The 26,253-nt window shown below is 33.4% G+C and overlaps 4 protein-coding genes and 1 long non-coding RNA gene across 9 annotated transcripts; 1 reads left to right on the top strand and 4 right to left on the bottom strand.

Moving 5' to 3' along the window:
- The first annotated feature begins 1,376 nt into the window (after nt 1-1,376).
- On the top strand, nt 1,377-7,663 carry LOC107009519 (oligopeptide transporter 7-like). The gene is made up of 6 exons (XM_015208863.2): nt 1,377-1,696; nt 1,780-2,356; nt 4,875-5,444; nt 5,614-5,869; nt 6,040-6,222; nt 6,372-7,663. The coding sequence occupies exons 1-6, from the start codon at nt 1,660-1,662 to the stop codon at nt 6,984-6,986; spliced, it is 2,238 nt and encodes a 745-aa protein (XP_015064349.1). The 5' UTR covers nt 1,377-1,659; the 3' UTR covers nt 6,987-7,663.
- Nucleotides 7,664-8,990: 1,327 nt separating this feature from the next.
- On the bottom strand, nt 8,991-9,411 carry LOC114075974. The gene is made up of 2 exons (XR_003576261.1): nt 9,197-9,411; nt 8,991-9,135 (listed from the first exon to the last, which is right to left on the bottom strand). It is a non-coding gene; the product is annotated as an uncharacterized LOC114075974 (long non-coding RNA).
- Nucleotides 9,412-9,929: 518 nt separating this feature from the next.
- On the bottom strand, nt 9,930-11,782 carry LOC107011937 (probable transcription factor At3g04930). Its single transcript, XM_015211627.2, has one exon. The coding sequence runs from the start codon at nt 11,377-11,379 to the stop codon at nt 10,108-10,110; it is 1,272 nt and encodes a 423-aa protein (XP_015067113.1). The 5' UTR covers nt 11,380-11,782; the 3' UTR covers nt 9,930-10,107.
- A 1,490-nt stretch (nt 11,783-13,272) lies between these two features.
- On the bottom strand, nt 13,273-15,214 carry LOC107011057 (thaumatin-like protein 1). Its single transcript, XM_015210376.2, has 3 exons — nt 14,855-15,214; nt 13,956-14,619; nt 13,273-13,703 (listed from the first exon to the last, which is right to left on the bottom strand). Exons 1-3 carry the CDS (start codon nt 14,910-14,912, stop codon nt 13,439-13,441), a joined length of 987 nt encoding a protein of 328 aa, XP_015065862.1. The 5' UTR covers nt 14,913-15,214; the 3' UTR covers nt 13,273-13,438.
- A 5,774-nt stretch (nt 15,215-20,988) lies between these two features.
- On the bottom strand, nt 20,989-26,048 carry LOC107011056 (pentatricopeptide repeat-containing protein At1g79540). 5 transcript variants are annotated; one of them, XM_015210375.2, is made up of 5 exons: nt 24,311-26,048; nt 22,898-24,205; nt 22,113-22,660; nt 21,922-22,030; nt 20,989-21,586 (listed from the first exon to the last, which is right to left on the bottom strand). In XM_015210375.2, the coding sequence occupies exons 1-2, from the start codon at nt 25,797-25,799 to the stop codon at nt 23,472-23,474; spliced, it is 2,223 nt and encodes a 740-aa protein (XP_015065861.1). In that variant the 5' UTR covers nt 25,800-26,048; the 3' UTR covers nt 20,989-21,586; nt 21,922-22,030; nt 22,113-22,660; nt 22,898-23,471. The 5 variants fall into 5 exon arrangements, with proteins under 5 accessions (XP_015065861.1, XP_027770595.1, XP_027770596.1 ...); XM_027914794.1 differs by having other exon boundaries at nt 20,989-21,361; nt 21,473-21,586; nt 22,898-26,044; XM_027914795.1 differs by having other exon boundaries at nt 20,989-21,361; nt 21,473-21,586; nt 21,663-22,030; nt 22,898-26,044.
- Between the last annotated feature and the right edge of the window lie 205 nt (nt 26,049-26,253).

Below are 26,253 nucleotides of genomic sequence, written 5' to 3' on the forward strand. Positions count from 1 at the left end.
GACTTAATATATAAAACAAGCTTTATGTAGTGCATTCTGACTAGAATGACAAATTTATGTGTTTTAATATATGTTATTTTTTCGTATTTCTTCAGTTTATAGTAAACTTTAGTGGATGCTTTTTCTTCTCTCTAAATTGAGTGGAAGACAAGTTGGATAAAGAAAAAACTTATGGTGAATTTTATTGGGGTCGTTTGAACAGAACACAAGCGGCCTATAAACGTTCAGTGGGCTTTTGTCTAATTTGCCCAAAATGTTTATTTTCATGTAATCATTTTTTTTCCTCAAAATTACATGTATAACCAAAGATATACTAGTTAATTAGTTAACAAAGTCATAGTTTGTCTTAATTATAATTCACGATCTACTTTTAGTTATAATTATGCGGCTAAAATTTTTTAGTTTTGTATAATTCGCATGTTTGTATAATTTAAAATTTGTATAATATAATTTATACAACTTTTATATAATTCAGAATTTGTATAAGCATTTACTCTTATGATGTTTGTAAATGTATAAATTTGTTGTTTCGAGTTTTGTACAAAAATAACTGAATTATACAAATGTAACTGCGAATTATATAAATCTGCAAAAATCCATGAATTAGACAAACGAGACAGCTTATATTATAACTATAACATGTAAATATACAAAGAATAAGCATAATTAAATTTATTATGATGGCTATTTGTGAAACTTCCCACGGAGGATTTTTGGAAATCTTTGCCATAAATTGGTTTTTTCTGATTGGAACGATAGCTCCGCTATTTGTTTGACTAGTATTGCAGAAAGCGTTTGTATATCTTAAATTATCATCAAGAAAGAAGAAATATAACACAACCGTTAGCGAGCATGAATATAGAAGGAATAGATCCTTTCCTCAAGGAAATAGGACTTAGGACACAAACTGAGCCAATATATAAATTGGCCAAACTTGCCTCTCTCAAAGATGATATGTATTTTGTTTCTAAATAAATAAATTGTTTATGATAAATCAAAAGCAAACAACTTCTTCTCTTTATCTTAAAACAAAACCGATCGTTCTCTTGTTGATTTCTTTCCCCAAAATTTCACAATCCTAGTTACTGATTGGTATAACCAAGTGAAAAAAATCTACAAGTTGTTGGGTTTGAAGGAAAAGTAACCTGCATTTGGTTTAATCTGTTAGAAACCACGGTAGTTAGGGTTTGATACTGGAAGTGCAACAACTTCATAAAAAAGAAATGTGTTACTATTAATACTCCACTTATAGTAAACATGACTATATTTATTGATCCTAAACACAAAAGATAATGAACTATTTTGGTCCATAAATTTGACAAAAAGTGAAAGGAAGACGTACAATCTTCATCATTAGTAATAAGCAAGTTGGGTGTCGATATTTCAAGGGAAACACGTTTTGTTTGTATTTGCCCATTTATTTTACATTTTGTTGTGGAAAAATAATCGAGGAGTTGACCAAGAGAAAATGGATTTAAATCATAATACTTGAGCCTCATATATCCTTGGAAACATTTTCAACAATGTCACGAGTTTAAAATTCATAAATCTTAGAATTACTACTAAGACTGTTTGGCGTTGAAAATGAGACAAGTGTTTATTCCAATTTCAATAGTGTAACTCAACATCTTTATACCAATTTGGGGGAAAATCTCAGCAATGAATGATACCGAATCGGAAATCTCAGCTCTACTAAGTAAGAATTCCACTCCATTTTTTTCCCCAATAACTCTACTTAATTTCACTATTCTCAAACACAAACATCACATTAATTTGTAGTTCAAACGGATCAACTACTCCATTGCAACAGTACTGCTGATGATGATAATGATGACTCTCCGGTTGAACAAGTTGCACTCACCGTCCCCATCACCGACGATCCTACTTTGCCGGTGGTTACTTTTCGCATGTGGTTTCTCGGCACTATCGCTTGTTTCCTACTCTCATTCCTCAACCAATTCTTCTGGTACCGCAATGAACCGCTCACCATCACCTCTATCTCCGCCCAAATTGCGGTGGTTCCGTTGGGCCACCTCATGGCCAAGGGTATTACTGACCGAGTTTTTTTCGAAGGAAGCAAGTGGGAATTCACACTGAATCCTGGCCCATTCAACGTGAAAGAGCACGTGCTTATCACGATCTTCGCTAATTCCGGCGCCGGGAACCCGTATGCGATTCACGTGGTTAGCGCCATGAAGTTGTTCTACAAGCAGAAGTTGACTTTTTGGGTGGCGTTGATCGTCATTATTACCACGCAAGTGTTGGGATTTGATTGGGCTGGGATTTTCCGACGGTATTTGGTAGAGCCGGCAGCCATGTGGTGGCCCCAAAATCTCGTTCAGGTCTCCATATTCAGGTATGGCCACTATTAAACCACAATGACAAGAGATAGTTGAATTGAATAGATTCACAGCTAAATTTATGTGGCGGGTTTAATTGCATATGAATTGTGTCGGCGGTACGTGAGCGGTGACCCACATATCTTTTTACTTTAAAAATAAAACAGAAAAGGGTCGAAATTGTCCTTAACTATACGAAACAGACCACTTATATCCTCCATTATATTTTGGGATCAAAAATGTCCGACCGTTTACGAGATCACAGATATCCTCAAGAGTTAACACCACAATTTTTTAGTGATGTACATGCCACATGGGACTAATACCTTCAGCTAAGTGTTGCCAATTAAGATTCACTACAAAGAACATGACATTTAGTGGCAATAAAGTTGCCACAAAATTTTAAAATATTGTCACTAAAGGTTATGAGTAATTTTTAGCCACGACTAAGGCTCCAACAACCATTCGCTAACAAAATCAATTTTTTCAACAAAAAAAACATGATAATTATTTTTTGATTGCAACTTAATTTTTTAAAATAAATAATTTGCAATATCAATATTAAAGACACTCAATATTATTACAAAAAATCATAAAAATTACTTCTGGATTCACATCTCCTACTATATAATTCATCATTGTAGATTTTATACCTATATATATAACATAAAGATAAAACGTACAATGTCTTCAAACTCCTATTTAATCAATATCGTTTTTGTTTTTTAAAAAGAATGAAGAAAAAAACACAAAATTATGATTTAATGTTAAAAAAATTTAGTGACGATTTTTCAAGCTTTTGTGGCGACTATTGTCGCCTCTAAAGTTCTAGTTCTTTTTTAGTGAATCCTAGTTGGCAACGCTTAGGTGGGGGATTAGTCTCATGTGACATGCCACATCACTAAAAAATTGGGGTGTTAGCTCTTGAGTGTATTTGTGGTCTCTTAGGATGACGGCGGGGATATATAATTGATCTATTTCACATAGTTTATGACAATTTTGATCCTTTTCTGAAAATAAAATATTGCTCACTCTCTTTACTCCTATTTATCTATTGATTCAAAAACAATTTTTTTTCTACTTCAATTTGTTATTTAAGCATATGAAAAAATTATATATTTTCTCTTACTCTTAATAAACTAATTATCTTAATCATTTTTTAAAATCTAGTATTTACTTCATTTCATTTTATGTGGCTTTATTTATCCTTGATATGATATTTAAAATAATAATCATGTTTATCATTATTTTTAATGATTAACTAAATTCAAATATGACAAGTTAAAGTAAAAGAAAAGAGTATCTTTCTATAACTACAAATATCCTGGTTTTTAATTTTTCCTCTTACCATTTAGTCAGAATAATGCAAGTATTAGTAAACATAAAATTGTTATGAGATAATTTATGTAATTATTATTTTATACAGAATTTCTCATTTTATCATACATAAAATAATACTACATAAATTTCTTTATAACTTATAGATCTATGCTTACTTTTAACTAGCAAATCAAACATAATATTAATTTTATAAACGAATAATTTACCTCCTAATTAGATACTAAACATGATATTACTTGTGATTCAGTACACCTACATAATTCACCTCTAAGTTACCTACTAGGATTTAGTATCTAAGATTTGTTTTTGATTAGAGGTTAGCGGTTGTTTCTTTTTAAAATTTTGTGGTTAGTAAAATCTACCACATATATAAATAGATAAAGAAGAAGTAATCCAAAACAAATTATAAATAAGGTGCGATTAATAAATTATAAATATGATGTGATTATAAATTATATTATTAAATAATTTTGATGTCTAGTCAAATATAATCACACAAAATTTAAACACAAAGTGTAATCTTAAAAAAAAAAATAACTATGATGATATTATAAATTATGTCATCTGAGATCAAATTAAAATTAAAATAAAAAATTATTTTAAATTTAATAGTACCTTATATTGAAACAAATTCTTACAAAAAAAAAAGTGTGACATAGATAATAGTAAGTAGCGTTCCCAGAAGGAAAAGTATAGCACATTCATGCTTGCAAGTCTTTACAACAAAAAATAAAGTTTCCATCATTATTATGAAAATACATAACTCTTTTTTCTTCAATTGATATACATTTCCGTATCAATTGTTACTGAATAATTATAAGCTATTAAATTCATTTCAATTGATATTTTTCCTTTCCCTGCCGCCAATTTCAAACCAAAAAGGGTTAGTTTTGTCATTTTAAAATTTAATCCGCGTATTATTATATACATTTTTATTCCATACTCTATTCCGCACGAACAAAGATATACATCGCATAATTTTTTATACACATATTGCATTTTGGTTTATGATATCATAATTTAATATTTGTTAATTTTAGTAGTAATTTTTATATAGATAAATATAATCATATCGAAAATGTTAATTCGTTAAACTGAACATGTTACCTTTGGTTTGGTTTGATTTGATTTTTTATTCTTTTTGAACACTCCTACATGTCACCACTGCTTTAAGATTTTTCCTTCCAATGGCAGGGCCCTTCATGATAAAGAAGAGAGACCCAAGAATGGAGTGACAAGAAACCAATTTTTCCTCATTGCCTTTATCTGCAGCTTTGGTTACTACGTCTTTCCAGGTTACCTTTTTCCAATGCTAAGTTCCGTTTCTTGGCTGTGTTTATTGTTCCCTTCCTCTGTCCTAGTCCAACAGTTGGGTTCAGGGCTTCATGGCCTTGGAGTAGGCACCATTGGGTTCGATTGGTCCACCATATCCTCCTATCTTGGGAGCCCACTAGCTAGCCCATGGTTTGCAACTGCAAACATTGCTGTTGGTTATTTTCTCATTATGTATGTTGTTACACCTCTTATGTACTGGTTCAATGTCTACAAGGCCAGGAACTTCCCAATATTCTCGGATGGCTTGTTTAAAGAAAACGGTCATGATTACAACATTTCAAACATCATAGACCCTAACTTTCACATTGATTTAGAGAAGTATGACCACGAGGGTCGTCTTTATCTCAGCATTGTCCTTTTACTAACTTATGGATTCAGCTTTGCCTGCCTCACTGCCACGGTTGTTCATGTCTTCCTCTTTCATGGATGGTAAGCTTCATACTTTGCTGTTATAGTGGATAAAATTCAGTATTTTAATGTGGCAATAGTTTTCAGACTAGAAAAGTTTAGTGCATAAAGTTTAGTAACCATTAGTGAAAGTAACCCCTGCCTCGATGTATAGAATGGAAGCACCACTTGACTAGTTATAGTGGTGCAGGGATCTATGGCATCTCAGCAAGTCTGCTTTACAGGAAAAGAAAATGGACGTGCACACGAAGCTCATGAGAAAATACAAGCAAGTTCCTGAATGGTGGTTCACGATTATACTACTAATAAATATTATAGCAACTGTATTTGTATGTGAATATTACAAGAACAAGCTTCAATTAACATGGTGGGGTGTTTTGTTAGCATGTGGCCTGGCGTTCTTTTTCACCCTCCCAATTGGAGTTATTACTGCTACCACAAATCAAGTAAGCACATATTTAATTTTCAGTAAAATAACAGCTTGAGATCATCAATAGCTACAGTTTTTGTCCAAATACTCACTGTCGGATTTAGTTAAAATTATAGCTTGGTGTCAGTGTTGTGAGTTGCTTTCTTCATTTGGCAACTCTGATGTTCCACGAGCTTTGTTGCTCAGACACCTGGTTTGAATGTGATCACGGAGTACATAATGGGATACTTGTATCCAGGATATCCAGTTGCTAATATGTGCTTCAAGGTGTATGGCTATATCAGTATGAAGCAGGGTTTAACCTTCCTGCAAGACTTAAAACTTGGACATTATATGAAGATTCCTCCAAGGGCAATGTTCATGGCTCAGGTTAGTTTTCTTAATCTTTTGGCAAAGAGAAGTAACAGAGTTCTGCAAATTGAAAAGCTTGGTCTGCAAAGGCGTTATTCATGTTTTAGGTCTATAACTATACAGACCTGTCCCAAATCTGTTTTTTTTTTTTGGGATTACTTATTCAGGTAGTTGGAACCTTAATATCAGCGTTTGCACATCTGGGAACAGCATGGTGGCTAATGGACTCTGTCCCATATATTTGCGATAGGGCTCGGCTTCCTCAAGGCAGTCCATGGACATGCCCAGCTGATCATGTATTCTATGATGCCTCAGTTGTCTGGGGTCTGATTGGGTCACAGAGAATTTTTGGAAATCTTGGCTATTACTCAGCCATAAATTGGTTTTTCCTGACTGGCTCTATAGCTCCTGTATTTGTTTGGCTGTTACAGAAAGCTTTCCCAAACCATCACTGGATTAGATTGATTTCGGTGCCTGTGGTATTAGCCGGAATAATTAAAATACCACCTGCTACTGCTGTCAACTACAACAGTTGGATCATTATTGCATTTGTTTCAGGATTTGTTTTATATCGATACTACAAGAGTTGGTGGAGTCGTCACAATTATGTTTTATCTGGGGCATTAGATGCCGGATTAGCATTCATGGGAGTATTATTGTATTTGTGCTTAGGACAGGAGCATGTTAGCCTTCAGTGGTGGGGAAGTCATACAGATACATGCCCTTTGGCTTCTTGTCCAACTGCTAAAGGGATTGTGGTTGACGGATGTCCTATATTTTAAGCAGATTTGCTGCCGGATATGTGGTGAAGGCCATGGTTCCTTCAACGTAGTTCGTCTGGTCATGTCTGTCCCCATTGTTACAAGACTTCTGTTTGTGATCATGGCTCTTGCTTGAGTCGACAGGTTCCTAGGACGTGCCATTAGCAGCAAGAATTGGAGGACTCTATGTAAAGTTTTATGATTAGTCCAAGATGTCACAAACTTGTGCCAGAAAATCATGACTCAAGAAAATGCTCTGTGAAAATAAAACTGGGATTGTTCTACTGTTCCTCCACCTCCTGTAATGAAGTTAAAACTGTTTTTGGGACACATACAATACTGTATAATATTTTCATTGTTGATGAATCTCCTTCATGTACGAAAAAAAAAACCAACCATTATACTTAGCAATTTTCCTCAATATTTTAATTAATTTTCTCCTCTCCGCTATTTGGGTAAGGAAGATAACAGGTGCAACACCATCTCTACGGCTGAAAGTGATCTGAGTTACACAGAAAAGAGTCATTGAACTTGGATGTGGATTAGCTATTGCAATGACAACAGAAGAAATAGAAGTTATATCAGATGGAAATCCTCAAGTAGCTGGTTGTATCCTTTTCATCCAATTGCTAGATGAGTCTAATAATAACACTAAGTTTTTCTACTGTATGCTTTAATGATTCCTTTCTTTCTTCCAACTTTTTCGGTTCATCAGTATATATCCAGCTGCATATGAAAGAATTACAGCTGCTTTTCCACTCCCTTTGATTATCATATACATAAAAGCCTCTTCTCTTATATTCCTGGGGACCATCCATATATCAGGAAGAACGAGCAGAAAGGCTAGTTATTGCTAATGGTTCCTCTTAATATTTGAAGAAAAACAATTTGGATTCGAATTGAAGGACAATTGAACTTCACATCTTAACTTAAATACAAGCACCATTTAGTTTCTTTCTTACATTCACTAAAAGGATGAGTCACTTTAGTTCAGCAAGTAGGCCACAAGTCATAGTTTCTCTAGCAGTGTATATATGGATTTTAATATCCTCAGTTCATCAACTCAACTATTTGTCAAGGTGGCTGTTGCTGGATATTGGGATACAATATGCAGATGAGATTATATTACTTCTATGATTCTGATCACTATTGAAATACCCTAAAACATCTCACTTCGTCGTTTTATTGTTGTTTCTGAATCTTGCTAATGTGTGGCTAGCCTCAGTGCAAGAACTAGGTGGAAAATTTTTTTTACTAATGACTTAGAGAGAGCTTTTCTTAGGATTCTGAAGAATTATATTGAACAAGCAAATTAAAGATTTAGATGGTGGCATGGGAATGTATAGAAAAGGTGAAATGTGTGGTACCACTGAAAAAGAGTAAAGAAGGTACTATAAATGCTAGGGTCCTTTTCTTCATAAAAAAGATAAACCACTTTCTCATGTTTTCTTGACATTGTTTGGTACCCAAGTTGGCTAAGGAATATTTTCTCAACACATCAGCCTACCTTGAGTCTTTTCTGTCTATTTTCAGTGGCTAATCATTGTCCCAAAGTATATTTGTATTGATAATCATTGTTGTTTTTAGTTGCCTAATACTCTTTTGCAATGTGAGTGCTCAATGAAGAACAGCCACACAACTTGTTTTAGTTTTTCTTTTATCACTAATATGAATTATTTAATGAATGGCCCTCAGATTTCAGAAACTAATGATTTAAGATGCATTATTTTATGAAAATTATGGAACAGAGAAGGCCAAAATTCTAGCTAGTTTTTGCCATTGGCTGATGAATTTGCCAAGCTTATCTAGACAGCTTTCATCAGGCCAATTTTTTTAAAAAAATTATAGCATCTTCTGCTATCACATTGTAAGGTGTGGATCTATGCATCTATCTAATAATCATCCTCTTTGGTATGGAAGCAACTAGTGAAGATATTTGTCTAGACATACTGTAGTTGATTACTACTACTCCGTCTCACTCAAATATGTTGGTTTGATTGAACACAAAAAAAAAAAAACTTATGATTTATAATAAAATAATATAGATATTTATTGAATTGTCAGTGTCGTGATGAGACAAGGTAATAATAATAATACATGGTTAAAAGGTGATTGGATCGGCATCCTAAGCTTGTTAATTATGTTGGGTGAGCTTCCAGATACCTCCAAGCTGCAAGTGAAAATCTTGGTGATAATTCTGTAGCTTAAAGAAAAAATTCATATGGACTCACCTCTCATCTTCCTCCAAGTGTCTTCTGACTTGTGTTATCACTTATCAGGCATTTGGAATCTGTAATGTTAATTGACAATTTCTCTCTAGTGCCACAAATCCGAAAAAAATCTTTCGAAGGAAATGAAAATATCTTCATAAATTCTGTATACTATTAAATGTCAATTCAACAAAAAGAGTAACTGCTAGCCTGGTAGCTATAAAAAAAAAATTAATGTGAAAGATGGAAATGTCTTTTAAAAGTTAACCGAGCAGTTTGATTTTTTTATACTATTACTTTCTTTGATTAGTCAAAAAGGTATTTGAAAGCTAAAATATCTTCTTATCATGATAATTTCCCTTTTGCTTACACTAAATAATTTTTTAAAAAAGAACAAATACTTCCATAAAGTTTATACGCCGCGCAAAGGAAGACGTTGCCCACTAATTATTTTGGCTATCTAATTACTAATAATTGTGTTTGTTTTATTTTAATGTTTTCAATGGAAGAATGATGAATTCACAAGCACTTACAATTGACCGTTGGTGCACAAAGGTAAAAAGTAAAGTGCCCAAAAAAATATTCCCCAATAAAAAAATTGGGAGATTCCCTCAAATTGGAGTTTATCAGGTGTAAAATAATAGTGTGCTTAAACATGATATGTAGGTACAAGATAACACTTTTTTAATTATATTATATGAAATGGGATGAAGAGAGATGTGTTACTATCGAATTAATTGTTTGCATATTGATATTTTTTCAACAAAGCAAAATATAAGTCATTATTCAATAGGCAAAAGTTTAAAATATCTAAACAGGCCTTCACAATTATGTAAGTAGAACAATTAGCTATTTTCGCAATCTGGTAATATCATCCATCAACAAGAATTATTATAAAATTCTACTAGTATAAGAAAAGGGGGAACCATGGTCTAACTGTTCATGGATCTGAGTTCTTCCAACTGTGCCTTTATTTGATCTTGAACAAGCTCTAATCTCTTTGAATAAACTTCCAATTCCAGAATCTGTTGCTTCCTCCATTTCTCATCCGTCTTCATATTGATATCACAGCTCATTAAACTGTTCCCCAATCCTCCTAAAGGGGATGGACCCAATGCCATTCCGAACCCAGAATATCTAGATCCATTCAAATTGTTAAACAATTCCTTGAAAATGGGTGATAGACAGCTCCTCACAGTTTCCTCGACCAAACTAGGAATTGAAGCTGCAGCTGTAGCTGTGGCCTGGGGGGCGGCCATCGAGACGGGAGTTGGGGGAAGAATGACATTTGTTCCTCCACCAGATGACTGATGATAGAACTGTTGAATATACCCGGGTTTTTCTTCAGAGTTAATTGCTCCTCCTCGAGGCCTTTTTTTCGACTTAGAAGTTTTAACATCAAACCCGTTAGGATTAAGATTGAAGTTAGGGGTGTGATCAATGAAATTTGCGTGGTTAAGGTTGAGATGTGAATCCTCATCATCAAATCCACCATCATCTGCTGGTGGTGGTGGTGGGGGACCACTGCTACGGACGACAATTGGTCCGGCATTGCTCCAGATCTTGCGAGAGATCTCGAAGGTGGCTTGATCGTGAGGGCTCTTAAACACAAATTCCTTACCAGATCCCATCTTGCTCATCACTGTCCGATACTTCTTCTTCAATCTCCTTAGCTTCTCTACTAATTGATTCTTGTTGAAATCCAACTGCAGCTTGTTCTTGATTTGGTCATAGAACGCACCTGTATCATGATGATGATGCGAAGATGAATTTATCCCACCGCGCTGGGTTGTGTATTCCAGAAATCCTTGTAACAATTCGATCTCATCTTCATCCATCCACAGACGTTGAAAAAGCTTGCGAGAATCATCCAAAACTAAGGGCTTTTTTTCTTCCACAACAATCGTGGCCGGAGTAACGCCGAAATCGTTGATCCGCTCTCGTTTTGGTTCAATACAAAGTGAATCAGTTGCAGGGACACCGACAACGGCTATAGTAACCTCTCCGGCGACGGAATGGTTCGCAACGGGCACGGGAGGAGAGGAAGTGGAATCATCCTCTTCTTCCTCCTCCTCATCGACATCTACGTCATCATCTTCATCAACAACGGCTTCGTTCTGGGGATGACCGCTCTCTTCATCATCTTCCTCATCGTCAAGATCATCATCGTTATAGACGACGGCCTGATCTTCTACGGAAGCCATTTGAGAAGCTTGAAGGTGTAATTAGGGTGAGGTGAGGGTTGGGTGGGGGTGGCGATTAGGGTTCGAGGTTAAGATGTAAAAGGGGGGTGGTTAGGCCGAAAGTAAAGGGAGTCACGAGCGGGGAGAGGTTTCGTGTAAGACTGGGTTGGGTTGAACGGTTCATCCATATTCACACGTGTGCCAGCCGGTCTGGATTCTCACACGTAACTCACCATTCAATTCTATTTATTTTATAATTTAATATAGAATCCATTAATTACTTAATTAATTGTTTTTCATAGATAAAATAAAACTTGCACTATTTTACCAGCGGTAGGTTCCAACTTCCAACCATGTTATATATTTAATAATGAACCAATGAGAGGAAATCAGATTTTTTTACATTTTGACATTTTAGGAATATATCATGAAGAGCACCAACAACTAGTTTCTCTTTTCTTTTTGGACTTCTGAAATAGAACCGTCTTTTATTATTATAAAAAAAATTATACTCTCGTCTATTTTTATTTGATCATTATATTATTTTAATTAAAATATTTAATAATATTTATTCGATTTATAAAATTAATGAATAATATATTATTTTATGTCTATTTTAACCTTTGTTATTAAATACTATTTATTTTTCAATTGGATGATTTGTATTAATAAGAGTAATTGGTAAAACTCTCTATTATTTATGGCTTTTCAATTCGTGTGACCTGTTAATAGTGAACAACTACTGTGTCTATTCCTAATTACTCGTGCACTTTTAAATTGTCACACTTATTAAGAAAACAATGATTGATATAGTGAGTTTATCATTTTTACCCCTATTAATTGTGAAGTTGATGAATTCCAAACTTAATTTTTTAAAAAGGATGAGAGGAAGTTGCTCGGATGGTAAGTGAAAACACCCTTCACTTCCAAGCCGAAGATTTCGAGTTCAAGTCACCAAAAGAGCAAATGGGTGAGAGCTCCTAGGGAGGGTAAAAAATCAAAAACTTTTACCTTTTTCAAAACAATAAATTGAGTATATAATAGGTAAAGATTTTTTTCCCTTTTCTAATTTATAAAATAAACAAATAATTCGGAATAATTAAAAAAATATAGACAAATAATTAAAAACATTGGAGTATTATTGTACGAAGCGTATGGTACCATATAGAAATTTCCTATAGTCGCATTAAGAAGATATAAATCGGACTTGTTTCATTATCAATCTTTTTTCCAATTGTTGTTTATGTCTTCTTCTTTAATGTTCTTATCTTTTTGTTTGGCTATTAAGACGTGAGAAAGGAACATCCAGTCATTTTAATTTCTAATACTCCTTCTGTTCATCCGCGATCAATTGTCATAGTTTTTTATTTTAGAGTCGAATTATAAAAATTTTAATTAACATTTTAGGAAAAATGCACAAGTACCCTTTCAATCTATATCAAAAATCCTAGTAATTATACTATACTAAGGTCCTATTGCTCCATGAACTTATTTTATAAATAATTTTCTACCTTTTTTCGACCTATGTGACACTAGCTTGAAAAAAAAGTTAACCAGCGTTGGACCCACAATATAGTACCACGTAGACCCAAAAGGAATAGAAAATTATTAATAAAATAAGTTCAGGGCAATACGATCTCAGTATAATATAAGTGTGTCTATGAGATTTCGGACACAGGGTACTTATGCATTATCCAACATTTTATAATGTATAATTTCATTATATTGATATACAAAAAATTGCAATTTATAGTATTTTTCATATAGTTTATGAATATCTATTTTTTTAAAAGAAATATATTAAATTAATATGATCTAATTTAACTTTAAAAATTTATCAAATTAATTTTTAAAAAATACAACATAACAAATAAAAATAAAGGGAGAAAGTAATATTTATTTAATTAAAAGGAGAAAGAAGAAAAGGGATGAGCTTATGTAATTAGTGGAATCGTTTACAATGTGAGTTTAATAGAAGCTAGCACATTTGTACCTTGTTTTGCTCTTTTTTTTTTTCTTATTTAACAATTAACAACCTTATCTACTATACTTAATGAAATTTTAATTGTAATTAGAAACTCTATAATTTCAAAAGTGAACCTATAAAAAGTACAAAAGCCACCATTAGTGGTATAAATTGAATAATTCTTGAAGGTTGATTACTAGTTGAGCTTCCTACCGCCAAACTAGCTAACCAAGATCCATCCGCTAGCATGGTCTGACCCATCGCCCCTGACCCTGACCCTGATTCGGAGCCAGGTAATGATTCGGGATCTGACCCTGATTCAGAACCTGACTCGGTCCCTGACTCAGGTGTCGATCCGTCTGTTTTTGAAGATTTTTTGCTGCACAAAAAGGAGAAAAATGTTAATCAAAGCTTATTAAAATGATTTATAATACTAATGTACATCAAAATAAATTTAAATTTTACTAATGAATAGTCATTTACACTTCTCTTTTGACTTAAAAGTTCTAACCCATAAGTTACCGTCAAGAGCCGTAAAAACAATCACTAATGCTAGCTAATTAGCCTGTAATGCCAAAGGTTTACAGTATATACAATTTAAATTGAATATAGATTTTATGATTTCATTTACCTGGTTTGAGAGGATGGACAAAATGTGATGATGTAATTGGCATTAGAACATGTGAATGTACTTGTCGCATCGTCATATGCATAGCTGTAAGATTTTGGACACGCTAACTTGAACATCTGCGAGTAAACCGACGGCGAGCACGTCGCCGGTGAAGCATAAGCGCCTTCACAACAGTACTGTGGAGTCTTAAAAGCATCACACGCGCTCCTACAAGCGCCGCCACCGTCCGCCCTTAGCTCCGTCGGGCATTTTTGGTTCAAGTCGACGTTGCAACCCGTGGATGCGCAAGGACCCATCCCGCCACTCACCTCCACCATCATAGGCAAATTGTACCCGTCCACTAGGCTCACGTCATAGAAATCCTGCGAACCTGAGCCGAGTGTAAACTCTGCTAGTGTCGCCGGAGTTGCAGCTCCTCCGCCGTTGCACTCCACCTTTCCGGAACCGCAATCGGCTGTTGCACATGTACCGGTTCCCGAATCGTCGAAATTACAGCCGGTTCGGCCCCAGAAACGGCCAGACCAGCCAGTCGGCGCTTGGAATGAACGAGAAGTGTCTTTGGTTAGCTCGAAACCAGTGCTATCCAGTTTTGGACTGCCCAGAATTCCAGGCCACACAGTATGGTCACACTTGTTCACAAATGTAAACGTAGCCTCAAATATACCTACATAAGCAAAAAACCGAAATACCAAATTAAACAATTAAAAACCAATGTAATCATCACTGACAATTTTTCTATTCATAACAATAAATAACAAAGCAAATTTAGAAATGTCTGTGATAGCTTAGTAGCTCAATTGATTGATTGGTTATCTAAACTTTCATGTTGTGAGCGAGAGAGTTCAATTTCCCTACCCCAATTTGAATAGAAGAAGAAAAAAAGAGCATTCGTTGGTTACCTTGACAGAAGGTGAGGAAAAGAAGGCTGAGAATCATCAAAGAAGTGGAAATTGCCATAGAGATTTTCACAATTGGTAATGTCTCTTTTGTTTTGAACAAAAATGTTGATAAATAAGCTTAGTCACAGTGGAGAAAGCAGATGCAATGGTTATGGTGATAATGGATTCTTGATTGGTAGGGGATAAGTAATCGGAAAAGGTAGAGTAATATAATTAGAAAGAAATGCAGATGAAATTAAAGAAGAAATTAGACGAAATTTGAAGGTTAGGGCCAGGGGGGCTGGCACTCACTATATAAGAATTGGGAAATTAAGGAGGGTGTGTGAGTGTGAGAAGGAATCTTTGAAAGATGAGAAATGGGGTTTGTTGCGTATTAATAAACAATCAAAGTCGGCACATAGATGGTGTGTGGTGGGGAAGGCTAGTAACTTTCACCAATTGGAATGCATTTTAGTGAACTTGTAAGTTGTTATAATCTTGCAAATTACCAAAAAGAAAAAATAAATTAAGTTAATTAGCTAAATAGAGTGCTTTGCCACAAAAATGAAGATATAATTAACAAACATCTTATTCAATAATTTAACTTGTAATTTGTTTACACTTTGCAATTATGTCATTGAGTTGTCCTAACAGTCTAAAATTATGAACTACATGTCCTTAAACAGTCTAAAAGTAATTCATTATTTCTACAGGCTAAAATTTTAGAATTTTTAGTTAGAACAGAGAAAAGGAATATAAGAGTCCGGAGCTTAAAGGGCAAAAATAATTGATAAAAGTTTTAAAAGGGTACATCAAAAAATTTTCTAACCAAAAGGGTAAAATCGCTAGCAATTTATGTTGACAAAATCGCTACCCCTGTAGCATTCTTGTAATTTCTTTAAAAAAAAAAATTAAAATCACTACTATAACAGCATTTTCATTTTTTAAAAATCTTTTTTTAAAATTGGAAGGCAGCGATTCTTTTAACAAAAAAGATATTTTGGTGGAAATTATTTTTTTAAGATTTAGAGGTTTTTTTTTAATATTTTAACATTTTTGAAATGTAAATCGCTGCCAAGGCAACGATTTTTATGAACTTTTTTTTTTTAAAAAAAATTATCAATACTTTTTTAATTTTTATTTTATTTTATAAATATTCTAGCCAATTATATTTTAAATCGTATTATACTTTTTATATTCCAGCCATTTATAAAATAAAATTAAAATTAAAAAATTATGGACAAAATTTTTTTAAAAAGAAAAAGAAGTTCACAAAATTTACAATTTCAAAAATGAAAGTCGAAAGAATTAAATAAAAATATTCAAAAAAAAAAAAAAGTTCACAAAATTTACAATTTCAAAAATGAAAGTCGAAAGAATTAAATAAAAATATTCAAAAAAAAAAAGAAAAAAAAGAACAAGAAGTTCACAAAATTTACAATTTCAAAAATGAAAGTCGAAAGAATTAAATAAAAACATTAAAAAAAAAAGAAATTCTGAAAATCGCTGTCAAAGTAGTAATTTCATCTTTTTTTAAAAAAAATTTCAATTCAATATAATCGCTGCCAAGGCAGCGATTTCCAAAAAAAAATCTAAAAAGAAATTAAGGAAAATAGGCAGCGATTTTCAATTAAAAAAAGATTTTTTATTAAAAACGCTACCATAGCAGCGATTTATATTTTTTTTAAAAGAAATTGTAAAAACGCACAAGGTATAGCGATTTTCAAAAAAAAATAATTAGGTTAACATCGTTAAAATAAATCACTATATTTATAACGATTTTACTTTTTTAATTATAAATCTTTTTAATATATCCTTTTAAAATTTTTATCATTTTTTCTCCGGACTCAAGAATATAATGTGCAAGTGCATGTAAAGTAAATTTATCATAGAGTTTTAATTATGAAAATATGGTTTGTCACATTTCCACAAGTGGTGCATGCAAAGATCCTAAAATAACAGAAACTAGTTTGAACACTTTCAGCCGCCGGCAAAGGCTGAAAAAACAGCAACTTGTCTAAATTCATAATCTTAGCTATAGTAGATAGTTGTATTAGACGTTTAAAATTACTAAAAATGAGGGGAAAAAAATATATTCCCTCGTTTGATTTTATCTGTCTTAATTGGCATCAAATTAAAGAGGGTAAGAAATTTAGAATGCTTTTTTACGTATCAAGATGTCGTTTAAATCTAATCATGTTAAATATATGTGCCGTGTAAATTAAATCCATAACCTACCCAAATCGATTCATCGTGAGAATACGTGTTGATACGAGAAAGTGGGAAGTCCCCACCCCCTTAGCTTATGATGGGAAATGTTGTCAGCTAAAATGGATGAGTTACATAATGCCACCGTTGCAACTCACCGACACATGTATTCCTAATCTCTCTCCGCACTATTTTTAGCGCATTCCGTATAGTACAACACATTACTCCTATTTTGGTTTTTCTTTCTCATTTTTCTTTTTTTTTGTTATTTTACTCATCTCTTTCAGCTGGTTATGTTAACACTTCATTTCGTATTTTCTTTTCCACAAAAAAACACATACTACTTTCTTTTCTCTTTTAATTACTGATTAAGTAATATATAGTACAGTGACTTCTACGTTCTTATTTTATGAACTACTCACACGAACATTAAAAGGGTATGTTATGACTTATGAGATTACGCAAGTATCAATTAAAATGTATTTACTATTAATATTCTTTTGTGATATTTTTTTTATAAAGTAAGGGTGAATTTTAATTCACATCTAGATATATAAGAACGTACTAAAAGAGCACTGCAAAGTTCTTTTCTTTTTTTTACCTTTTCTGGTGCCAATTTCTGCATTTTGGCCCTAAAAAAGGTAGGTTGAAGATATGATTTTCAGAGACTTTTAGATGAGCATCATCATCTCTCTATCTCATTTTGTGCTTTTTCCTTCCTACAACATTGGCCTCATCCCACTAAAGATATATGTCCGTATCTAAAAAATTCCCTTCTCAAAAGTTCACAAACAAAAAAAAAAGTTTTTTTTTTCATGTTTCTTTAATTATATTTTCTTGGTAAAGCAAAAATCTTGTATTTTATGATCAATTGATCATGATAAAAAGGTGTGGGAAAGTTGGTCTTGAGGGTGATGAGGATGATAAGATTATGCCCATTTGATTAATTAGTCAAGGAGTTAATAATTATTAGCTTAATAGAAATTTAACACTAAAACAAAAGGAGCTAGGAGGAAGGAGATAAATAATTATTTATTATTCAAAAGTGGAAACATAGTCTTTTATGGAGGGGACACAAGTGGGGTGCATGCATGGAAATGGCTAACTACTTTAAGCTTTATTGTTATTTGGAATCTGGAAAATACTTTTACCTTAACTAGTAATTACTGCTCTTATTATAGTTAATTGGGAAAAGGGTTTGATATATCTCTCAACTTTGTTATTTGGAGCTAATATATTCCTCGTTATAAAAGTGACTCATATATGCCCTTACCATTATATAAATAGCTCACATATACCCCTACCGTTACAAAATGACTCACATATACCCTTCACTTAACGGAAGTTAAAAAATTAGTTTTAAATTTATATTTATTACTTCTAATTTTTTTTAAAAAATTATTTAGGGGTATAGATGATTCTTCTATCAAAGTTCAAGGTATATTTTAATTTTTTTCATATATAAATTATTTTTTGACTTCTTTTATTATAATTATTTGAATTTCTTATTCTTATTTTGTTTTTTTCTTTCATTCTTTAGTTTAAAGAAAAAAAATTAAACTAGTTTTTGTGTGTATTGTAATTTAATTTCGTATTCAAAGAAAAAATTTGGTCATCTACTATAAGTTTTACAAGAATATTAGTGAAACATAAATAAATTTGATAATCAAAATAATAATTATAAATTAGTCATTGAAACCAAAAAAAGTCAAAAAAAATATGTTTGACGAGGATTAAACTTACTCATATGGGATTATATTTTTTAGAATAATAAAATTTAGATTACAATTTTTTTTTTCATTTCCGTTAGAGGAAAAGGGTATATGTGATCCATTTGTTTACAATTAGGGGTATATATGAGCCACTTTCATAACAAGGGGTATATCAGCTATAAATGACAAAGTTGAGAGATATATCAGACCCTTTTCCCTAGTTAATTAAAACTAGTATAAAGTGTACTCAATCAACTAATCTAAGATAGGAAAATTATTTTTAATAGGCTTACATCGATCGAGTTTTAAAAAAACCCTCATGCTATATATATTTTGAAGTAAGTACTGGATTTGTTATATGGTGGTCCTATTAGTTTGCTGATCGTTTTTATCACCTTATCCTAGAGAATTCCTTAGAGGTCAACCATATATCTCTACTGCTCATATCTTTTTTTTGATTCTCTCTCTTGTTCAGTGTATATATGGATTTACAATTTTAAAATAGACATTTTGAGAAACTAAAAAAAATGAATTTGCTTTCATCTAAAACAAACAATATTCTCCCTTTTCTTTTTGTGCATCTGTAATTCTGTATGTATGTGTGTCATATAAATAAGACTTGGGAATTTCTTTTGGCAAAAAGATAAAAAGTAGGGGTATTTGGGCCAAAAAAAAATTGTTTATAGGATTGGGAAATATTATATTAAGGCATCTCCAACACTACATTCTATTTTACTTTTTAAATATAGAGTTCTCTATTTTTTCAGACAATCAACTTCAACCCAATTCTCTATTTTACTTTCTAAAAAAAAATCTTTTTCCATATAATTCTTATTTTCTTATTTTACAATATAAATATTTTATTTGTTTTCCTGATATTACTTTATATAATTTTCACGTGATATAAAATATTTTTATTTTAATAAAAAATTATATTTGTTCTAAATTTTAAATAACATAAATTGCAAGAGAATATAATATAATATTCAAATTAATGGGCAAATTCAAATAAAGTGAAATACAATTCTATAAACATTACATATAAACATTCAATATTTGAAATTATTATGTTGTCCCCATTAATACTCTATTAATGCATTACGAAATTTAAAATGAGTATTTTTATCCTTAATTTTTTTATGTCTAGCTAAAAAAATGTTCAAATCGGAAATTTCATCTACCTCCATTTTTTTTGTTGGAGTTGGAGCCTCTATGACATCTTGAAATTGATGCATTAAGATAGCGTTCAACCTCAATTATCATGTTGTACAGTATAATACATGTAATCATTATATCATGTAGCATTTTCTTTTTCCAAAAACGTGACGGTGCTGCAAAACTTTTGCAAAATGTGATTGCAAAGTTCGAATGGACGTTCAACATCTTTGGCATGATTCATGTTTCATTGCGAATCAATTATTATGTTATGTATTGTATTTTATATTGTATTTTAATTATTATGTTATGTATTGTATTGTTATCTTGCATTTAAATTCATTATATTATTTGTTGTATTTTAAATTAAAGCGTTCATCTTATCATTTTAATTTTATGTATTTTTATAGTGAAAATTAATAATAAAATCAAATTATACTATCGACGAAAGTTAGAAAAAAATAAATACTATTAATTCGAGATGAAAGTAGTATATATTAAATAATATATATTTTAAAATATCATATTATATTCAAAAAGAAGTAGAAATATTAAATATTTAATTAATGACATTATATGTAAAATAATATGTTAATTTAAAAGTAATAAAAAATAATAAAACATTAAAAAAGTGAAATAGAGAGTGTGAATAGTAGTTCTCCAAATATAGAGAACAGAGGTGGCTTGAAAATGGTCTAAATAACTGTTAATCGTTGTTTATTTTTTGCATTGATGGATCGTTATTTAATCTAGTAATTGTATTAGTAAAATAGTTTTTATTAAGATAACGTGTGTTATAATTTTAGATAATATATTATTTAGGTCATTATAAAACTGAGAGTTTTGTGTCAAATGTATGAGTACTTCAAATATTTTTACAACTTATGGCTAGAAATTATGTTTCAAGAAAAAATTTCCATGGCCAAATACACATTAAAACTTCAACCAAAATCTGATTTCCCATACATATTTGGAAATATATGACTAAAGATGAGCTTAACTTAGTCACTTCAACTAAGGTTAATTTCAGTTGCAGACTTTAACCTCAGTAAATGAAATGTGTATTGATAAAGGCACATATATTGATTAATTTTTTCCCTTGTTATTGAAAATTCTTGTTAGTCACAAACTAAAACTTGAGGAGCGGACCTCCTCAGTACATGAAGATAGAAATCAATCCAAGAAGCCATCGCTAATGGAAAAGCAGACACTCATTCACTACAAAAAGTAGTTGAAGCTGAAAGAGGTCATCAAGATGATAACTGGATCGAACCTCAAATCGAAAAGGTTTAGATTTTCTTATACAAGGAACTTAAGGGTGCAATGTTGTTGAGGCTGCATCACCAGGTGTCTTGCACTTGCACTTGCACTTGAAGGGGTTGCCAACTCCGGAAGCGAAGCATCAGAAGAACACTGAAGGAAGAAATTTATATGCTTATCTAGCTCGCATCACCTAAAGGTAAATAAAAGAGACTATACAGTCACTAATTAATGTTACATTACACTATTAGACACCTAAAAGTTGGCATAACACAAATATTAAATTAGAAAAAAAAATCAGAACCAAGGATGCCGCCGTCGGATCCATCATGCACAAGTTCCTGGGAGTAAGGGCAGCTTCAACCAACTCCGCTACACCCCTCTGCACACATTGTGGCGGATCCATGCCATTCTTCTCCTATACAAGTCGAGAGAAGCCAAACTCAACAATGTCACAATGCAGGCATTTAGATATTAACTGAAGCCAAACTTACCTAAGCATATGACTTCAGTCACACGCAGATGTCTATATAATCATAGAATACTCAGGAGATGGCTAATGCTTGATTTTATTGAAACAGGGAAGTGGTAATTACTTGGTGAGGAACACAAAAGCTATATAAATAGCACCAAAAAGTAAACAAGTGGATAACTCTTCTGAGATGTATTGAGGGGCTATTCCATTGATCAGCCCAATGACATTCTCAACATTTGTAGTTACTTTTTGTTTTAAGTCCACAGGGTTCGGATTACCTGAACATACAACAGTGGCCAGAGGCATCCCAAGAGGTCTTCTCCAAGACCAAGATAGCAACTCATCTCGAAAAAAAATTGCCAGATGATACCATAAGAGCTGGCTTTGCTGCAGATGGCAATTATTTGGTTATCAGCATTCAGGAATTAAACAAAGTAGAATATATGATGTGTGCAGAAATAAATCTTACTTTAGGAGAGACCACAGCCTGAGCAGCAGCACACATGACAGAAACAACTAAGCCTTCTACTCCAAAATGAGAGAAAAACGCTTGCAAATTTCTGGTCAGGAACGGCACTGGCTCATTAAATTCAATCATTCCATTTGCATCATAAGCAGGATGGAAATCGATCTGGAAAATTTTTTCGGTGTTTTTAGCAAATACTATCTTTTTTGGAGACCTTCCACCAATTTGGAGCATGAACAACATAAAACTAGAAAGTGCCAACTGGATTACAAACTGCTTTTGAGAGCCCACTTGTGATTGCCACTCAAGAGTGTTTTGAACATATACTCTGAGAATATGCTTTCTGTGGCAAAACTTTTTACGATCTCATTATATGCTTGAAGACGGAGATCAACAACAGCACCTGGTGAGATCTATCCAGATATTGCTTGGTTGAGTTGCTTCTTCAAAAATGTGATTGGTAAGTCTGCTTCTCGGTCATTTTTTGCACAATGGTTCTCATAAACCTCCAGGAAAGTGCTGTACATCAAATCATCCTCTACCATGCGAACCTATATCATGAATTCACATGGATTTATTGAAAGAAAATAGCTCAATGTTGAAAAGTTAGGACAATCAGATAACACAAACAACTAGATATAAAGGCACTTACTGTGAAGAACGCAATTTGCATCACTACAGCAATTGTACTATAACACAATAGAGAATGGCTGCCTTATTTCTGCTAATAGAGCAAAAAAGGGGGAAAGGTAACACTAGTTTATGAGGTGAAGAGGATTAGTTAATACCTGTGACCATACGGGTATAATAATAGGGGTGTGAATGCAGATGTGCCGCCCGGGACTCCATGTGCTTCTCAAACATCCGATTCATCATACGGAAAAGCTGTAGGATCCGCTCATCACTTCTGGCATTTGGTGTTAAAGATGACTGAACAATAAAATGGCGCTGAGAACCATCTGATCCAATCAGCTTCAAATGGCGGAAGCTGCTACGATGTCTCCGCACTATTGGAATATCTGCTGCCACCCTGTCTAACTTCATAGTATTATCTGGTATTACTTCCTTAGGAGAAGACCATAGATCAGGGGAAAGTACTATGGTATCTACTAAAGCAAGAAACTGAACAAGGGAAACCAAAAAACAAGTCCCATTGATCATCACGGACTATCCCACTCATTTGGTATCTTTTGCCTCCATGTCTCAACGATGTCTTAAGATCAGCATATAGGCTACCATGAACCCCAACAGAAGAATTTCCAGAGATCTTATTTCCATAGGCAATGTCCATGAGATGGATTCTCCTGGTAAAACTGAGAAGCAACATTATCCATGTGATGGATTCTCTGTTCCCCTCCCATTTCATTGCCGAAAAAGAGATCTTGTACCACGATGAAGATAGTCATCTAAGTTGTAGCCCGTAGACCTCATTCTTTCCAAGAGACCAAAAGCATGCTGTGCTTTATCTTGAGAACGGAGAAGGGACTGAAGCAATTTGTTGCAAATTCGTGGCATCAAGCGGACACCTCTCTCCAACGTATACAGGAAGACCTCAACTGCTTGATCCAAGTTTCCTTCCTCACAAAGACTATGAATCAACATTACACAACTTGGGGCTGAAACCATGACATGAAACTCCACAAGTAAGGAAAAAATCTTCAAAGCCTCGTGTGGCTTGCATTCCTGACACATCCCAATCAACCAAATGTTGTAAGGTGATGAATCAAAGTCTGCCCGTTTTAGGTCAAACTCAAGCAACCCTCTAACTACTTTTTCCAGATCACCTTTCTCTAAGTGTTCCTCAATTAACCCTATCACTTCGCCATCTCGAAAAGCATGGTTTCTCAAATACTGAAACCAAAGGCTAAACGCAATAGAGATCTGTCCCCTCCTACAGGACCAAGTCATAAGGGACTTGTAGACCTCTGCACTTGGCATGCAGCCATTCTTGCTCATTTGGTCAAAGAGTTTAAAAGATTCATCTACCCTGCCAACCCTTTGGAGACCATCAATAAGTGTCCCATATGTAATTGAATCGGGGAAATGCCCCTTGACTTGAAGCTCTTGAAAAAGCTTTAAAGCACCATTAATTATTCCTGATTTGCATAATCCATTGATCAAAATATTATACGTAACTATATTTGGTACAAATCCACAATCAGCCAACTGCATAAGAAGCTTGTAAGCTTTAAGGATCTTACCTGTTTCACACAATTTCTCAATCATTTTTTGCAGGCTTGCACTGTCAAGGACTCGATCAGCACCTTGAGAGAGACGAAGAAACAATGAAGGGTTTTTACCTATCTCCATTTTGTAAAACATTAGATGAGCCTCCTCAAGCTCACCGGCCTTACAAAGACCATCAATGAGAGTATTGAAAGTTACAACAGAAGGAAAACATCCTAGCTTCTCCATCTCATTGAAAATATGCCTAGCCTCCTCCACGAGGCCATTTCTGCACATTCCACAAATAACAATAGAGTAAGTATAAGTGTCTGGAAAGCAATCATTTTCTGATATTTCTAGCTGAAGTGAACGAGCTTGGTCCAAGACGCCCATATCACAAAAGCCCTTGATCAGAGTATTATAACACTGTGTGTCTGGTTGCACACCTCTCCCTGTCATATCTCTTAACAAACTCAATGCCTCTTTCACCCTACCTGCACCGGATAAACCCCGAATCATAGTTGTGTACAACACAACATCGGGAACCACATTTTTTTCGAACAAATTTTTAAAGATAGATTGTGCTTCATCAATTCTCTTGGTTCTAACAAAACCATCAATCAGACATGTATATCCCTTTATATCCATTAGATAACCTTCTTTTTCAAAAGACCTAAGAAGTACATGTGCTTCATCAACCCTACCTAGTTTACAAAATCCATTAAGCAAGGTATTGTAAGTAACAAAATCCGGCTTACATCCTCTGGTCTTCATCACATTAAGCAGCCTATATGCATCATCAGTTCTCTTAGCCTGACATAACCCTGATAAAATAACCGTATAGGTAATCTTACTAGGCAATACACCTCTTTCAGTCATTTCATCAAACAGTGCGAGCGCATCGTGAGTCCTGCCACTCTTACACAAACCATCAATCAAAATGCTAAAAGTAGAACTATTGGGCTGCGAATTCAACTTCAACATCACATTATACACGGCTAAAGCTAACAAAATAGCATCTTTTTGAACCGCAATATGAAGAATCATATTGTAGGTATATATATTAGGTTTACAATCAAAATCTTTCATTCTACTAAAAGCCTCAATAGCCTTTTCTGCCTTATTTACCTTCCAATAACCCCAAATCAAAGCTGCAAAAGCGTTAGAAGCTATGGGTATACCTGAAAACTTAAGTTTATCTAGAACATTCCAGTATAAATCGAAACCACCATCTTTTGAAAGCATATCGGCGATTAAGTTTTTCGGAATCCATCTCTGAAATCGCTTACGTTTTGCAGCCCAGATGAAAAATCGAAAACCCAGTTCAGGATTCTTCCGTTTTTCTTCCAGAATAAAAGATATAATATTAGGACACAGGAAACGAACTAGTTCGTCAAGTGCTGGTTCCAGTGGATCCACTCTGTCGATGATGTTTAGGACCTCGTTGGACACCGCCATTTCCCGAGAGGTAGAAAATGATTTCGAATATACTGAACGAAAGATAGGAGAATGTAGGAGTTTCATGGCTTGGAAAAGAATGTAATGCTGATTGCCGATATGAGTCGACTGAGCGGGGGAGGTTTCAATGGGCCGCCATGAGAAGGAGACTTTGGTTCACTGTTTGTTAAGTTAATCAGAGATTTTGCGATTGCGAGGGTGGACGGCGGTGTCACTGAGGTGGCGGTATGGTAATTTAGGATTTTAAGCTCTGAGTCAAAATAGCAATTGCGTCCCTCAAGTTTATAAAATTAAACTTAAACCCCTCTCAACTTTTGGAAATGAAAATATAAAGTTTTGTCCAGACACTACAGTGTGAAACACAAATGCTCAAAGTCGAGTCGATCTTCATTTGAGATTTTTAAGCTCTAGTTTACTCACAATGAAACATCGTCATACCCTCTCTTAAAATACAGATTTCAAATTTTATCCAATTTGATCTATTTTGTACTTAATTTAATGAAAAAAAAATTAGAAGTAA

Source organism: Solanum pennellii, chromosome 2, assembly GCF_001406875.1.
Source record: "Solanum pennellii chromosome 2, SPENNV200".
In the NCBI taxonomy this organism is placed as follows: domain Eukaryota; kingdom Viridiplantae; phylum Streptophyta; class Magnoliopsida; order Solanales; family Solanaceae; genus Solanum; species Solanum pennellii.

Coding starts and splice junctions, on each gene's coding strand:
- LOC107011056 (XM_027914794.1), bottom strand. CDS start 25,799: ATGAAACTCCTACATTCTCCTATCTTTCGTTCAGTATATTCGAAATCA.
- LOC107009519 (XM_015208863.2), top strand. CDS start 1,660: ATGAATGATACCGAATCGGAAATCTCAGCTCTACTAA. Junction 1,697..1,779: donor GGAAATCTCAGCTCTACTAA/GTAAGAATTCCA, acceptor ATTAATTTGTAG/TTCAAACGGATCAACTACTC. Junction 5,870..6,039: donor TTACTGCTACCACAAATCAA/GTAAGCACATAT, acceptor TTTGTTGCTCAG/ACACCTGGTTTGAATGTGAT.
- LOC107011057 (XM_015210376.2), bottom strand. CDS start 14,912: ATGGCAATTTCCACTTCTTTGATGATTCTCAGCCTTCTTTTCCTCACC. Junction 14,620..14,854: donor TTTCCTCACCTTCTGTCAAG/GTAACCAACGAA, acceptor TTGCTTATGTAG/GTATATTTGAGGCTACGTTT. Junction 13,704..13,955: donor TGTCCATCCTCTCAAACCAG/GTAAATGAAATC, acceptor CTTTTTGTGCAG/CAAAAAATCTTCAAAAACAG.
- LOC107011937 (XM_015211627.2), bottom strand. CDS start 11,379: ATGGCTTCCGTAGAAGATCAGGCCGTCGTCTATAACGATGATGATCTT.